The sequence below is a fragment of the Pelodiscus sinensis genome, chromosome 26, assembly GCF_052426305.1.
Source record: "Pelodiscus sinensis isolate ZL-2025 chromosome 26, ASM5242630v1, whole genome shotgun sequence".
Taxonomy (NCBI): Eukaryota; Metazoa; Chordata; order Testudines; family Trionychidae; genus Pelodiscus; species Pelodiscus sinensis.
Window position 1 is genome coordinate 22,085,840 of NC_143077.1, and position 16,691 is coordinate 22,102,530.

The 16,691-nt window shown below is 45.7% G+C and overlaps 1 protein-coding gene across 1 annotated transcript in view; it reads right to left on the reverse strand.

Moving 5' to 3' along the window:
• The window catches only part of RLF (RLF zinc finger), a 114,761-nt gene that overhangs the window by 18,406 nt on the left and 79,664 nt on the right, over positions 1-16,691 (reverse strand). The window contains exons 6-7 of the mRNA XM_075909195.2: positions 12,137-12,273; positions 7,166-7,307 (exon numbers count right to left, since the gene is read on the reverse strand). Of these exons, the coding sequence (XP_075765310.2) occupies positions 7,166-7,307; positions 12,137-12,273 (279 nt within the window). The remainder of the gene's footprint in view (positions 1-7,165; positions 7,308-12,136; positions 12,274-16,691) is intronic.

The following is a 16,691-nucleotide window of genomic DNA, read 5'->3' on the forward strand; positions in this document are numbered from 1 at the left end:
TCACAATCTCACCAATACCACATACAGAAAGCTTCCCAGGATAGATTCCCTCGTTCTGTGGATAGGGCCTGTGTTCTCTGTTACTTGATGTGCAACTTTGCATTTGGAGATGTTAAAATTTGCTTGACAAGGCCCAGTTTACCAAATGATCCTGATGTCTCTGGGCAATCGCACTGTTGTAATTTACCATTACACCAAACTGTCATCTGTAATCAGAAGTGATTTCATATTTACCTCCAGTACAGTGGAACTGCTGAATAGCATTGTGCTTACTATTTATCGCCTCAAAAACCCACTATATACATTCCTATACCAGTTCATATTGCAAATAATGAGTGCTTAACTGATGGTGGCGTATAGTACTAATTTTTAAATCAGAATATTATGCAGTACAGTAATTCCTCATTTAACACGTGCTTGCTTAACACATTTTCGCAATAGCACAATTTTTTTTTTAGGGAACATTTTTTGAATTACACGACCGTCCCCGGATTAACACGATTTTCCCAGCCAAGCCATTGCCGGCGGCTGCCTGGGGCTTCCCCTGCCTCCCTGCAAAGCAGCAGAGGGTTCGCTGCTCGTTGCGCCGTTCCCTGCTGACTCCCCCTTGCTGGACGCTTTGCCCCTTTTTCTCCATCCCCACTTGCAGGCCGGCAGCTGGGTTTCCCCAGCTGGCCCTTCGGCAGTGGCTGCGTGGGGCTTCCCCCGCCTCCCTAGAAAACAGTGGAGGGTTCACTGCTTGCCATGCCGTTCCCCGGCGACTCCCCCCTCACCGGACGCAGTGCAGGTCCTGGCAGACCCGTCACAGGGGCATACTCCCAACCCAATCCCCCTCCCCCTCTCCTTCCCCCCCTTCCACAGAGCCAAACACCTCCCATCCCTGCTGTAACCCAGTCCCCTTTCTCCCTCAACCTTATGTCCCAACAGATACCACCACTTGAAACGCAGTTCCCACCTTTTCCATTATTTTCAATGGGAAAATTGACCCCACAACACATTTTCACTTAACAGGATCATTTTCTAAAACATATCTATAGTGTTAAATGAGAAATTACTGTACTAACTCAGCACTTAAATCGGCTTCCGTACACCTAATGATTGGAAGGTAGCCAACGTGATACCAATATTTAAAAAGGGCTCTAGAGGCGATCCTGGCAATTACAGACCGGTAAGTCTAACTTCAGTACTGGGCAAATTAGTCGAAACAATAGTAAAGAATAAAATTGTGACGCATGTAGAAGAACATAATTTGTTGGACAAAAGTCAACATGGTTTCTGTAAAGGGAAATCCTGTTTTACTAATCTGTTAGAGTTCTTTGAAGGGGTTAACAAACATGCAGACAAGGGGGACCCAGTAGATATAGTATACTTAGATTTTCAGAAAGCCTTTGACAAGGTCCCTCACCAAAGGCTCTTGTGTAAATTACATGGCCATGGGATAAGAGGGAAGGTCCTTTCTTGGATTGAGAACTGGTTAAAAGACAGGAAACAAAGGGTAGGAATAAATGGTAAATTTTCAGATTGGAGAGGGGTAACTAGTGGTGTCCCCCAAGGGTCAGTCCTGGGACCAATCCTTTTCAACTTATTCATAAATGATCTGGAGAAAGGGGTAAGCAGTGAGGTAGTAAAGTTTGCAGATGATACCAAACTGTTTAGGATAGTCAAGTCAGAAGCAGACTGAGGGACTCCAAGAAGATCTCACCAAACTGAATGATTGGGCAACAAAATGGCAAATGAAATTTAATGTGGATAAGTGTAAAGTAATGCACATCGGGAAAAATAACCCCAACTATACGTACAGTATGATGGGGGCTAATTTGGCTACGATAAATCAGGAAAGGGATCTTGGAGTTATCGTGGACAGTTCTCTGAAAACTTCCACACTGTGCAGCGGCGGTAAAAACGGCAAATAGGATGCTAGGAATTATTAAGAAAGGGATAGAAAATAAGACCCAGAATTGGTCCCAGGAAATTAGTGAGATAAGGTGAGTGAGGGAGACAAGCTTTCGATCTTACACAGTCTAGAAGAGGCTCAAAAGCAGGGGTGGGCAATAATTTTTAAGAGAGGGCCACATCCAGAAGGGGCAGGGCATTGGGCAAAAGCAGCAGGGCCAGGAGACTTCTCATGCCCCCCCACCATGACTGGCCTAGGGGTGGGGGAGTACATGAAGTTCCCCCTTCCTCCCCAGGAGAATCGCCAGCTGTTTTAAAACAGCTGGTGATTCCCTCTAGGCACTGAAGTGGGAGAAGACCTCACACACTCCACTCACCCCCAGGTCAATCAAGGCCCGGGGAGCAGGGCAGAATGCAAAGTCTCTCGCCCCCTACCCCTGCAGGGCAGAGGCTAGAGAACCACCAGCTGTTTTAAAACAGTTGCGCTTCTCTTGAGCTGCTGTGCGCTGTTAGTGGGGGAGAGGAGACTGTGCACTACCCCATCCCCAGGTCTCAATTGGCTTGGGGGTGGGGAAGTGGCAAGGTGACTGTGGGCTGAATTCAGCCCATGGAGGCCCCTTTGCCCACCTCGCCTCAAAAGCCTGTCTCTCTCACCCACAGAAGTTAGGTAATATCTTATACTGGCAGTCCCCGGGTTACGTACAAGATAGGGACTATGGGTTTGTTCTTAAGTTGAATTTGTATGTAACTCGGAACTGGCTCCAGATTCAGCCGCTGCTGCTGAAACTGACCAGGGGCTGACTACAGGAAGCTGGAGGCAGAATTGCTCTGCCCCCAGCTTCCTGGAATCAGCCACTGATCAGTTTCAACAGCGGCTGAATCTCGAGCCTGGGACAGAACAGCTGGGCTGCCAGGTAGGTCCCTGCAGGACCAACCCGGCAGCACCCCAGTTGCTCTACCCCAGGGTCCACAACAAAAGCCTGGTCTGCTGGGGGGAGGGGGGCACACTAGCTGCGTCCCCCCACCCCAGCAGACCAGGGACATGGGGAGCAAAGCCGCAGCGGCGGCGGGGTGCCGCTCCTCTGAGGCTTTGCTGTAGCATCTCCAGCAGACCAGGCTTTTGTTGGACCATCTCCAGCAGACCAGGGACACCTGGAGCAAAGCCGGGGAGGCGGAGGGGTCCTGCACCTCTGAGGCTTTGCTCTGGCAAAGCCTCAGAGGCGCGGCACCCCGCCACTGCTGCGGCTTTGCTCCCGGTGCCTCTGGTCTGCTGGGGACCGTCTCCAGCAGACCAGGGACACCGGGAGCAAAGCTGCAGCGGTGGCGGAGTCCCGCGCCTCCCCGGCTTTGCCAGAGCAAAGCCTCAGAGGTGCGGGACCCCTCCGCCTCCCCGGCTTTGCTCCAGGTGTCCCTGGTCTGCTGGAGATGGTCCCCAGCAGACATGGAGCACCCGGAGCAGCTTTTCTCGCCCCGTAGGTCGAGGTGGAGGGACCGCTGCACTCTGGGCAGTCCCGCTGCCTGCGAGCTCCGGGGCGAGAAAATCCCGTTCGTAAGTGCGGATCTGACATAAGTCGGATCCGCGTAACTCGGGGACTGCCTCTATTGTACTTACCCATCTAGTCTCACTAATTCTAACAACATAAGAATGGCCATACTGGGTCAGCCCAAAGGTCCATCCAACCCAGTATCCTGTCTGCCGACAGTGGCCAATACCAGGTGTCCCAGAGGAGTGAATCAAACAGGTAATGATCAAGCGATGTCTCTCCTGCCACCCATCTCCACCCTCTGACAAACAGAGGCTAGGGACACCATTCCTCACCCATCCTGGCTAATGGAGATTTATGGACTTAACCTCCATGAATTTATCTAGTTCTCTTTTAAACCCTGTTCTAGTCCTAGCTCTCACAATGCCTTGAGGCAAGGAGTTCCACAGATTGACTATGCACTGTGTGAAGAACTTCCTTTTATTTGTTTTAAACCTGCTGCCCATTAGTTTCATTTGGTGGCCCCTAGTTCTTATATTATGGGAACAAGTAAATAGCTTTTCCTTATTCACTTTCTCCAGACCACTCATGATTTTATAGACCTCTATCATATCCCCCTTTAGTCTCCTATTTTCCAAGATGAAAAATCCCAGTCTCTTTAATCTCTCCTCAAACGGGACCCGTTCCAAACTCCTAATCATTTTAGTTGCACTTCTCTGAACCATTTCTAATGCCAGTATATCTTTTTTGAGATGAGGAGACCACATCTGTATGCAGTATTCAAGATGTGGGCGTACCACGGATTTATATAAGGGCAATAAGATATTCTCCGTCTTAATCCGCATCCCCTTTTTAATTATTTCTAACATCCTGTTTGCCTTTTTGACTGCTGCTACACACTGTGTGGACGTCTTCAGAGAAGTATCCACAATGACTCCAAGATCTCTTTCCTGACGAGTTGTAGCTAAATTAGTCCCCATCCTATTGTATGTATAGTTGGAGTTATTTTTTCCAATGTGCATTACTTTACATTTATCCACATTAAATTTCATTTGCCATTTTGTTGCCCAATCACTTAGTTTGCTGAGATCTTTTTGAAGTTCTTCACAGTCTGCTTTGGTCTTAACTACCTTAAGCAGTTTAGTATCGTCTGCAAACTTTGCCACCTCACTGTTTACCCCTTTCTCCACATCATTTATGAATAAGTTAATAGGACTGGTCCTAGGACTGACCCTTGGAGAACACCACTAGTTACCCCCCTTCTCCGTGCTGAAAATTTAGCATTTATTCCTACCATTTGTTTCCTGTCTTTTAACCGGTACTCATTCCATGAAAGGATCTTCCCTCTTATCCCATACCAAACACACTTGTACATATATGCACATTTCTATATGTATGCTAAAATATTTTATTCTTCTGTAATACTTGATCTCTAGAATATTTCCTACAAAATCTTATTAGAAGAGTATTACATTTGCAACATCAAGAACTCAAAAGTTGTGAAATAGCCAGATTAAGACTGCCTGTGTAACATTCACTCTGCCCCATTTGTGTCAAATTATAGGACCAGATCCTATTATTTTTCCCCCATGAGGACCTTCTACTGCTCAATTCATGAGACACCTGTTCAGTATTTCCCCCCCCCCCCCAATATCATGAGTGAATCTGTGGCCTTACTTGCTGCGCCCAGTCAAACTCTGCCCTGAAAAAAGGAATTCTTACATTTCTTCATGGACTTTTCCACACTTCACTTATCTGCCGTAGTATCTGAGCCTTCACAAATGTTAATTTACCTTCTCAACACATTTGCCAACCTTTGACTACATTGATAAATTTGTGCTATAAACTAAGTGATGATTTAAAAACTGATATTAATATACTACTATCAATCTTAATATGGCTACTCATATCCTAATATGGAGTGGCTTTTTCTAGCTTAGCTTAAACTACTTCTCAAACTATACAAGAAAAAAGAATTTCTTATACTGAAATAGGACAAAGCTGGCTATTATATCAACGTTTCCCAAATGGTGATCCGTGGAACCCAGGGTTCCACAAAGTGAAAATAAGGGTTCTATGAGGAAATTCCATTACAACATTTTATGATTTTTTAAAAAAAATAATATGAATGTGATTTTTGTTTTTTAAAGGTGTGCAATTAAACTAGATGTTGATCTCATGACCTTGTTTAGTATTTGTTAAATTCTTTCAAGTTTAAAAGGGTTGTGGCCAAATAAAATTGGGAAACACTGTATTATATGAGGGTGTGTCTGTGAGCTAGCCAGTGAGTCTGTCTGTCCAAGAACTCCTCCTAAACGGTAATAGTTAGGACCACCAAATTTGGTATCTTAAACTTAACTTAAAGCAAGGTAAGGATTTGGTTGTGCTAAGACAATGACATGTGCCTGGAATGAGATTGTTTTTCATAACACAAAAAGGAAGAGGGCAGCTAGTAAGGAAAGTTGTATTGTGTAATGACCATAGGGGGGCAGCAGCAAGGGGCCAGAGATGGGGACCAGGACAGCCATAATCCCATTGGGACAGTGGGGTAGAGGTAAGCTTTCTGCTTACCCTGGGGATCCTCACCGCAGCCAACATGGCTCTGCCAGTTCCTGTACTGCACACACAGCCCCAGTCCCCTGCCCTGAGCATCTACTCACCCCCAAAATCTGACTTCCTGAACTCCTCACACAGTCCCAACCAGGGATGATAGCTGTTGGTTAACTGAACAGGCGACTACTCGCATGAAAATCTTAGCAGTTATTCAACTATTTGATAGTCCCTCGGGACAGGGCTCGCAGCCAGTGCACTCTGGCTCTATTCCTGGGGAGCCCCCTGTCACCCGTGGGGTACCAGATGGGAGCTGGTCTGCAAGGGGAACCAGTTTAAAAGCCAGCCTCTCTCCCGGACCGGCTGCCTGCTGCTTCTGCAGCGTGGGATGGCAGCAGCCCCTGTCCATGGTGAGTCTACCGTGAAGTAGCCTCTGTCTGTGGCAGTGCCAGTGCTGGCTGTGGACAGAGGCTGCTCTGTCAGCTGGGGCACCCTGCGGACAGGGACTGCTGCTAGGGACAAAACTATCCACAGCAGGCCCAGGCTCGCCACGGACAGAGGCTGCTCTGGCCTTGGGGGTGGGGAGAAAGGTGGCACCGTGGCATTCCATAGGGATAGAGAATGAACACGTTACTGTTTGGTTTTAGACTTTTGCTGCACATACAGAGGATTCACTGAGTTATGCACAGTGACATTTGTGTGTGTCATGCTGCTTGGCTTATCTCAAATCCTGTCTGGAGTTTCTCAGTGTTCTCTAGTCTTGACTAACCTAAAGGACTCATCTGCAAACTTTACCCTTCTATTTACTCGTTTTCCAGCAATGTATTGCACATTTTGAACATCAGTATATAGCAAACATCTTGGGTCCATGCCATTAAGCTTTGGTAAAACAAGAGAACAATGCTCATTTTTAAAATTATACAATCATATTTCAAACCAGACCTGCCTTTTAAGGTTAGTTAGTACGGCCTTTGGGTGTATTTACTTCTGTATATAGAAACATTAGATGAGCAATCTATGAGAGCGTGCTCAGTTACTATGCTGATAGGTACATTTAAAAGGCATGTAATAATTATAAAGTATGATTATAACTTAGGTTGGAATTATTTTTTTTAAATCTTGAGTTATTCAAAATGTATTGTTATAGCAAAGCAATGAATTATGTTCTATGGTGCAATTTGTACACGGATTCAAAATGAAATTAAGAACAACCAGCACACTGCAACAAAATAACTTACTTCAGACTGTATGACTCTAATCAGGAAGAATAAGTGTTGTAGCGTTTTAGCTAGGATTCCAAACTGCCGACATCTCTCCAAAAAAGAATCTAAAGAAGGATCGATTCTTCTTTGCAACTTGCTCCAGAACAGAGTCAGCTCCCTGTGAAAAGAGTTCAAATCAGATTGCAAACATGATGCAAGGTGAAGAAACTGGGTGAAATTCGTCTATCTCCACAATGTAGCTTCAAAGGTTAACTATGGAGAATAAATCCCTTTAGCCGAATATGGATCAGGCCTCTTACTCTTGAGCAGCTAACAGTCTGTACTATTAAGATTACACTTAATCAGAACAAAATCTGTCATCTTGCTAGTCTCTATTCAAGGGGGAAAGACAGTGGATTCTTTAAAGATCGTTTGCTCTCCCAAAGCACCTTCCCAGATGCATGCTCCTATCTCTAGGCTACAAAGTCACTCATGCTTGTGTACTCTCTCTCAAATTGCAGGGGGGATAAAAACACACCAACATGTTAGGTTTATTCTCCCCACCCAAACTTGGGCCCCCAAGTATTTGCCTTATTTGTTTGGGTTAAGAGCTCACTAAACTGGAGGACTCGGTGAAAGCTCTGTTTCAAGTCATGCAACCCAGCAGGAGGCCACCTGGGTGCAGGGGTTGGCTCTACCGGAGGTTACCCGGCAGCAGCAAAGAAGCAAATCAGCTTCTAGTGAATCAAGCAGCCTCTTAGTCCTCCTTCGAGAAGCAATAAGCCAGCTAAAGACCCTTACCACCCGGACTCCTGGGCCATGAGAGATGAAAACCCTGATAGCCAGAGGCTGTCTGCCAAAGATGATGTCTGAGGGTGACATAGCAATGTATTCATTTACAAAGACTGCCCAGCAAGGAGCAATGGGCCAGTATACTCACCCCATTCCTCTATAGTGAGGCTCAGGTTTATTATGATTTGCCTACTGAGGACACAGCCAAGTACCCACAGCTATAGGAAGAAATCTTGGCCCGTTTGGGGTAATAACAGTTGTGCAGGCCCAAGTACATCACAAATAGAATTACGAAGAAAGTAAGCTGCTATGGTCCAAACTATTCAATGTATTCACCTCACGCAGAAACACACAGCTCAGAGGCAGTATTGGAGATACTGGTCACCGTCCAGTTCATGAGGAAATTGCCGCCAGACCTTTGCACTTGGATAGGTCAGCATGACCCAACCACTTATGACAAGATCACATTAGCGTAGAGACCGTTAACAGCTAGTGAACTGGCTCACCCACCTAAGGAAGGTCCCATGTGAGGTAGGCCATCTATGCCAGCCCTGTGTCTTTTGGTGTCCAAACACCCAGGGAGCCCTTGATGGACCAAAGGGAAGGCCCGCCGGAGGAGGGGGGGCTGAAGGCAGGAATGGTTTAGGGCAGGCTGACTCCGGGGGAGGAGAGGGGACACACACACACAACCTTTCTCCATAGAGCCAAAGGAGAAACTATAGGTTTTATAGGTGTGTGGAGTTGGGACATATAGCTTCTCAATGCCCCAACATCAAGGAGCCCATGCAGTGCAACCTCAAAGATTGGGATGACCCATGTTCCCTCTCAACTTGGTGGGGGTTGCCATTACCCCACATAAGTATACAAGACTGGTGAAAATGGATGGGGTTGAGGAGGTTACTCACCTTCCTGTAACTGACGTTCTTCAAGATGAGCATCTCGGGGGTGCTCCACTGTAGGTGTAGGTGCATCCCAGCTCGAGAATGCAGGGGAGTTATCAGGAAGGCGAAAGTGCAACTGGAATTGTGACTCGCAAGGGATGTGAAGGATAACAAGAAAACATGCCGGTAGAAACCTAGCAAGAAGAAGGTGATCAGAGAGGGTGTGGTGCCCCTGCTGCATGAGGGCAGTAACCTAGTGACAGATCATGTGGGGAAAGCTGAAGTACTTAATGCTTTCTTTGCCTATGTCTTCACGGACAAGGTCAGCTCCCAGACTAATGCGCTAAGTGACACAATATGGGACAAAGGTAGACAGCCCTTGGTGGGAAAAGAAAAGGTTAGGAACTATTTAGAAAAGCTAAATGTACATAAATCCATGGGTCCTGACTTAATACATCCGAGGGTACTGAGGGAGTTGGCAAATGTCATTGAGGAGCCTTTAGCCATTATCTCTGAAAAGTTGTGGAGACTGGGAGAGATCCTGGGTGACTGGAAAAAGGCAAATGTAGTGCCCATCTTTAAGAAAGGGAAGAAGGACGATCCAGGGAACTATAGGCAATCAGTCTTACCTCAGTCCCTGGAAAAAATCTATGAGGGGATCCTCAGCTAATCCATTTTGAAGCACTTGGAAGAGGGGAAGGTGATCAGGAATAGTCAGCATGGATTCATGAAGGGCAAGTCGTGCCTGACCAATCTGATTAGCTTCTATGAGGAGGTAACTGGCTCAGTGGATATGGGGAAGTCAGTGGATGTGATATACCTGGATTTTATCAAGGCTTTTGATACGTCTCCCACAATATTCTTACCAGCAAGTTAAGGGAATGTGGATTGGATAAAGGGAGGGTAAGATGGATAGGAAGCTGGCTGGAAGGTCAGGCCCAGCGGGTAGTGATCAACGGCTCCATGTCAGGATGGCGGTCAGTTTCTAGTGGAGTGCCCCAAAGTTCGGTTCTGGGACCGGTTTTGTTCAATATCTTTATTAATGACCTGGATGAGGGAATGGATTGCACCCTCAGCAAGTTCGCAGATGACAATATGCTAGGGGGAGAGGTAGACACCGTGGAGGGCAGGGACAGAATCCAGAGTAACTTAGACAAAGTGGAGGATTGGGCCACAAGAAATCTGATGAGGTTCAACAAGGACAAGTGTAGAGCCCTGCACTTGGGACGGAAGAATCCTAAGCATTGTTACAGGCTGGAGACCAACTGGCCAAGAAGCAGTTCTGTAGAAAAGGACCTGGGGGTTACAGTGGATAAGAAGCTGGACATGAGTCAGTGTGCCCTTGTAGCCAAGAAGGCTAATGGCATACTAGGTTGCATTAAGAGGAGCACTGCCAGTCGATCCAGAGATGTGATTATTCCTCTTTAATCGGCTCTGGTGAGGCCACATCTGGAGTATTGTGTCCAGTTCTGGGCCCCCAATTACAGGAAGGATGTGGATGCATTGGAGAGGGTCCAGCGGAGGGCAACCAAAATGATTAGGGGGCTGGAGCAAATGACCTACGAGGAGAGGCTGAGGGAGTTGGTCATCATAGTCTGCAGAAGAGTGAGTGGGGATGTGATAGCAGCCTTCAACTTCCTGAAGGGAGATTCCAAAGAGGATGGAGAAAGGCTGTTGGCAGTAGTGATGGATTGCAGAACAAGGAACGATGATCTCAAGTTGCGGTGGGAGAGGTGCAGGTTGGATATTAGGAAAAACTATTTCACTAGGAGGGTGGTGAAGCACTGGAATGGGTTACCTAGGGAAGTAGTGAAGTCTCCATCCCTAGAGGTGTTTCAGTCCAGGCTTGACAAAGGCTGGTCTTGATGGCCTTCTAAGGTCTCTTCCAGCTCTATGATTCTCTGAAATCTAATCTAATTAGATTAACCATCTACAGAGATCACTATTTATGTTCTTATGAAAGTGCTAAGTTGGGATGGGAAAGACTGGAACACTAGGGATGTAAGCATAAGCTTATTGGATAGTCAAGTAGTGACTCGACTAGTTGCTCCTCCCCTACCCTTAGAGGCAACAAGTGGGGGGTGGGGGTAGGAGCCAGTGCTGCGAGGAGCCAGTTTAAAAGCCAGTTCCCCAGAGCATCGGCTCCACTGCAATTTTGCAGTTTCCCCACTTTTCAATTATTCTAGTTGATTAGCTAATTAAATGCAATTTAACATCCCTATGGGACACCCCGTTACTTTACCTTATGTTCTCCAATTGGGAGGCACCTCAAGCGTCAACTGTATTTTCCCCTTTTTTGTTATTTATGAGGATGCCACCTCCGTGGCACCCTGGATAGCACCCGATAGATCTGAGAGGAAGAACCCGATGCAGGGAAAAATAACAGAACATGTTCTGCAGATGAGAGAATGGATAGCTCGGGTCACCCCAATTGTATGGGAACATCTGGAAAAGGCACAGGAGGCCCAGCGAGTTCATTACAATTACCAGGCAAAAGTTCTGCAGTTTCAGCCAGGGGAGTTGGTGATGATATCCATGGGAGAAAGCAAAACTTTTGTCCCAATGGCAAAGGCCCTATGAGGTGGGTGAATCCAGGGGGGCGGAGTAAATTACAAAAAGTAGCAACCCAGACATCGAATGGCATAGGAATGGTGTCTCTATTCTGTCTGTCAGGAGCTCGAAATGGATGACAGGAGAGGGATCACTTGATGATTACCTGTTTCAGTTCACTCCCTTTGGGGCACCAGTGAATAAGACTGGGATATATGGACCTTTGGTCTGACACAGTATGGCTGTTCTTATGTTTTGAATTTGCCCCACTCCTCACCCCCAAAATGGGTTGCAAATATACTGGAAATCATTAGGAGCTGGTGGACCAAGCAGAAGAAATAGAAAACAAGGCCTAGGGGAAAGAAAAGTTCCCAGCAACTACTGTATCCATCACATTCTAAAGTTCAGGGCCAAGACCTGCTACTTATGCTGCTTATCCATTATTTCTATGAACCAACAGTGCAAGTCTCGGGTGCCAATAGTATGAATGTGCAGAAGCAACAGCCCCAAGAACTCCAGTTACCCATAACCAACCTCTTTTTCACAGAACATATATTTTTAAGACCTGAACCAATTTATCCTTGTTAGTTCGGCTACTTTGCTTTTTAATGCCTCTAAAATTCTCATATGAATGTCATCAAGTTCCAGAAATTTAATTTCTCAATAGTTACCATTATCATTTTTCAACAATCATGTAAAAAACAAAGAGCATGTTTAAAATGCACAGTGAACTGATTGCTGCACTTCTCATAAACCATTCATGAGAAACGAATATATTACTTACCAAGAGCAATACACTGTTGCAGTTTGAAGTTGCTGAGTAAGGTACGTTGTACAAAGAATAAACGCAGTGTTATCTTGCCCCTCAGATTCCAAATTACATATGATCTCCAGTACTTCTTTGCAATCCACTTTAGCAATCTAACAAAAACAATGTTATCAGGTGAAAAAGAATAAGAGCTTTTTCAGGGTGGTTTTTTTTTTCAAAATCATCTAAATGATGTAAATTGACAGTTTAATATTAGTTAATTTTTCTAGTTGCAAATATTTTAGCTCCTTCTAAACATATGGAATTCAAAGTTTAAGGAAAATCAGGATTAATATCTCATGGAGAAAGCCAATTTCATAACCTATTTCCTCCTCTTCCATTCAATGGTCATCTGCTAATCCTTCCCCAGATGTTCTGATATTTAAATTTTGTTTCCAGTATATTTTGGCAAGAGGCCCTTACTACCAATAGGTTTAAGCTAAAGTAGAACTACAGTAATTTGTATTTCTTTAATTCTGTTGTGCACTGGGACCAGAAAAACGACAATATTCTATTAAATTCTACCAAGAATCTAGATAGATGTTTAAAAACGATCACTAGTGAAATAGCTTCAATATCACCAATATTAGCCTTCTGACACAAACACTGTAGAATCATAGAAATGCAGGACTGGAGGGGATCTTGAGAAGTCATTTAGTCTAATTCTCTACACTCAAGGCAGGACTATGAAAAACTAGACCTGTAGCGTCCAACCAGTTCTGAACTAGCCACACACAACCAGCCAAATAGCCATATGTAGCTACTGGTTAGTGTATTGGACACTACGGCACTAGATCTTTCCTGACAAGTCTTTATTTAATCTGTTCTTAAAAGTCTCCAAAGGTAGAGATTCCACAAACTTCCTAGGCAAATTATTCCAGTGCTTCACCACCCTGACAGGAAGATTTTCCTAATATCCACCCCAAACTTCCTTTGCTGCAATTTAAGCTGACTGCATCATGCTTTATCCTTAGAGGTACAATTTTAACCTCAGTACAATTTATCTCCCTTTTCCTTTTAACAACCTTTCATGTACTTGTAAAGTATTATCCCACTCCCCTCTCCCTTGCCTCCCTGGTCTTCTACAGACTAAACAAATCCAGTTTTTTAAATCTTTCCTCAGAGATCATGTGTCCTAGACCTTTTATCATTTTTGTTGCTCTTCTCTGAGCTTTCTCCAAATCTTTCCTGAAATGGGGCACCAAGATCTGGACAAAATATTCCAGCTGATCCCTTAACCAGCAGAAAAGAACAGAAGAGTTACTTCTCATGTCTTGCCTACAACACTCCTATTGATGCTCTCTTGGTGCTTTTTATTTCTAACAGTGCTATATTGTTGATTCATTCATCTTGTGATGCACTATATTCCTCAGATACCTTTTCACAGTACTTCTTTGTAGGCAATCATTTCCCATATTTTTGTCTACAAATGACTGTCCTTCCTAAATGGAGTACTTTGCATTTCCACCCTTATTGAATTTCATCCTATTTGCTTCCGATTATTTCTCCAGTTAGGTTCAGACCATTCTGAATTTTAATCCTATCCTCCAAAGCATATGCAACCCCACCTTAGTTGGTACTGTCCACAACTTTATAAATGTATTCTTTATGCCATTATCTAAGTCTGTGATGAACATATGGGAACTGAACTTGACCAAATCCCAATCCCTAGGAGACTCCACCCAATACACACTTTCAGATCAACTCTGAATCGCTATGGAGATGAAGGGAGCAATTAAGAGCTACATTTTCTCTTCAGACTGGGCAAGACAATCATTTAGTTTGAATTTCAGGACTTTAGCATAACCATAAAGACTATCAAATTATGTGATTAAAAATTAACTGTGGGATTCCATTTGTGTATGTCACAATTAAACTGTACGCTATTAGCAAAGATATTCTAACCAATCATCAGTACTGCAAGTCAGTCCAAATTTGGGAAATCATGTTGCATTCTATCTACCTTCTGAGTAATCACCAGAAATAAAGGTTTGTATTGCAAAGTGTGGCAGGGCATTGCCCTGCACTGGCCCTTTTAGGGGCTCAGACCTGGAGTCAGCGGAAAGCCCAGCTGAGGCAAATAAGGAGGGCCTAGCTGGAGACTACAAGAGCAACTCCTGGGAGGAGGAGGAGAGAGACCTGCCTGCCTGCAATGAGAGAGGCTTCAGCCTAGCAAACCCAGGCTACCTGGCCAGAGACTTAGGGCTGCAAGGAGGCAGTCATGGAGAGCGGGGCTCACATGGAGGCATCCCTAAAAAGCTGGGCTTCAAGGAAGCAGCCGTAGCTTTCAAGGAAGCAGCTGAGGTAGGCTGGGGGAATTTGAGCCAGGGAAGCCCCAGGCCATAAGACCACAAGGCAGGGTTGCAGGAGGCAACCGGGCAGGCAGAGGCGCACCTTTGGCGAGGGAGGAATGGCCGGGAGAGACTGCAGTGTGCCCTGAGACAGGGCTAGAGAGGGACTGGCAGTGGGCCACTGAGGAACTGTGTGTTCCTGGAGGGAGCTGGTGTTCCCAGGAAGAAGAACCGGGGGTCCTAGGGAGCAACCTGGACTGAAGGAAGAACAATAACCCCCCCCCCTTCCCGAAGGGGGCACAGACCAAGATCGGTTTGGTCACTGCCGGACGGCAGTACCCCCAAGACAACACCACACCCAAAGGGGGCGTGTTGGAGCAGCCAGCTACTTCCCCAAAAGCTACCCTGAGGGAAGAAGCCATGCTGAAAGTGAGTCAACCCGTTACAATAGTAATGCTGGTACAGTATACTTCAAATACTAGTTCAGTCTGCCCCCCGATTATTTAGCCAACCTAAAAATTGCCTAATTTAGTGATTTGAGTATGAGACTTAATATATACAAGGATTTGCAAAACTGTACAGAATGCTACAGACCACAAATAAGCTAACGCTACCCTAACCCTGGCCCTAGTAGGAAATTTACAGTCTTACTTGGGCTAGTATTACAGCAGTCATTGTAATAATTTGTAACAATAGGGAAGTGGTAGTTAAATTAGATATTGACGTGTAATATGTCAGTTTGGAGAGGGAGTTCTCCCAGTGGAGAAGGAGCTAATACAGGACCCTTGAGGGAAGTGGCTGTCTGTAGTGCGTGTTTGTGGGTTTCTTGCTGTGTGCTGAGCTTGTCTCTCTGTCTGGGGTCCGGTGGGTCCCTTCCGCCCCCCGCAGGGTGTGTGCTGTGGTTGGCAAGTGGAAGCTGTGAGCTTCTAATCAGGGTTTGAAATCTAGAAGCCTCTGCTCATTGGTTGAGCCTTAATCAGTGGGAGGGGCTATCAGGCAGTCCAGGGCTTTATAAAGGAGTGAGTCAGCAACCAGGCAGCTTGCCAACAGGGAGTTTGGAAAGGGAGTTCAGAAGGGGAGTGGGAAGGGAGCAATACACACTCACCATTCTTTAAAATCTTTCACTACACTCCTGCCCTTCAAGGAGACATTTAATAACTGAAGAATCTCTCAGAAGGAACGCAAGAATGGATATTGATAGGTCTGCTGTTGTTACCTGCACAGCATGTGCCATGTTTGTCTTCCTCCCGGAAGAAAGAAGGGATTTCATCTGCAATAAGTGCAAGCTGGTCACCATTTTGGAAGAAAAATTAGGGGACTTGAGGCCAAAGTATCAACCCTATGTTCCATCAGAGAGGATGAAGAGTTCCTTGAAAGAAGGTAGTGTTTACTTCTGCAGGCACAGCAGGCTGAAGAGCCAGTCAGGGCAGTATAGGACAAGGAAGAATACCAGCAGCATGTAACCTCTAGAAGAAGGAGGCCAATTCAGGTATTCCCCCATTCATGTGGAGGTAACAACCAGCTTTCAGGATCTCTCCACAGGCACTATGGTGGAGAATGCTTTTGCAGGGCCCTCTTAGGATAGAAATCAGAAGAGAACATCATCTACTGGAAGACATGGGATGCGTAGTCCTAGGGATGGGGGTTCCATGACCCCTCCCCCTAAAGAAGACGGGTGATGGTGGTCAGGGACTCCCTCCTAAGAGGGACTGAGTCATCCATCTACCGTCCAAACCTGCAATCTTGAGAAGTGTGTTGCTCGCATTCAGGATGTGACTAAGAGTCTTTCAAAATGGATTAAACCTTCGGATCGCTACCCCTTCCTTCTTCTCCATGAAAGAACTAATGATACGGCTAAGAATGACCTTGAGTGGGTCACAGCAGATTATGTAGCACTGGGAAGAAGGTTCAAGGAATTTGAAGCGCAAGTGGTGTCCCCCTCCATCCTTCTGGTTGAAGGAAAAGGTCCGGGTAGGGATTGTCAAATTGAGGAAGTAAATGCATGGTTGCGCAGGTGGTGTCAGAGAGAGGGCTTTGGTTTCTTCTATCATGGGACTCTTTTCTGGGCACAAGGATTGTAAGGAAGAAATAGGATCCATCTAACCAAGAGAGGAAAGAGCATCTTTGTGGACAGACTTCCAAACCTAGTGAGGAGGGCTTTAAACTAGGTTCATGGGGGGACAGTGACAAAAGCCCTGAGGTAAGTGAGGAAGTCGGATACCAGGAAGGAACACAAGGAG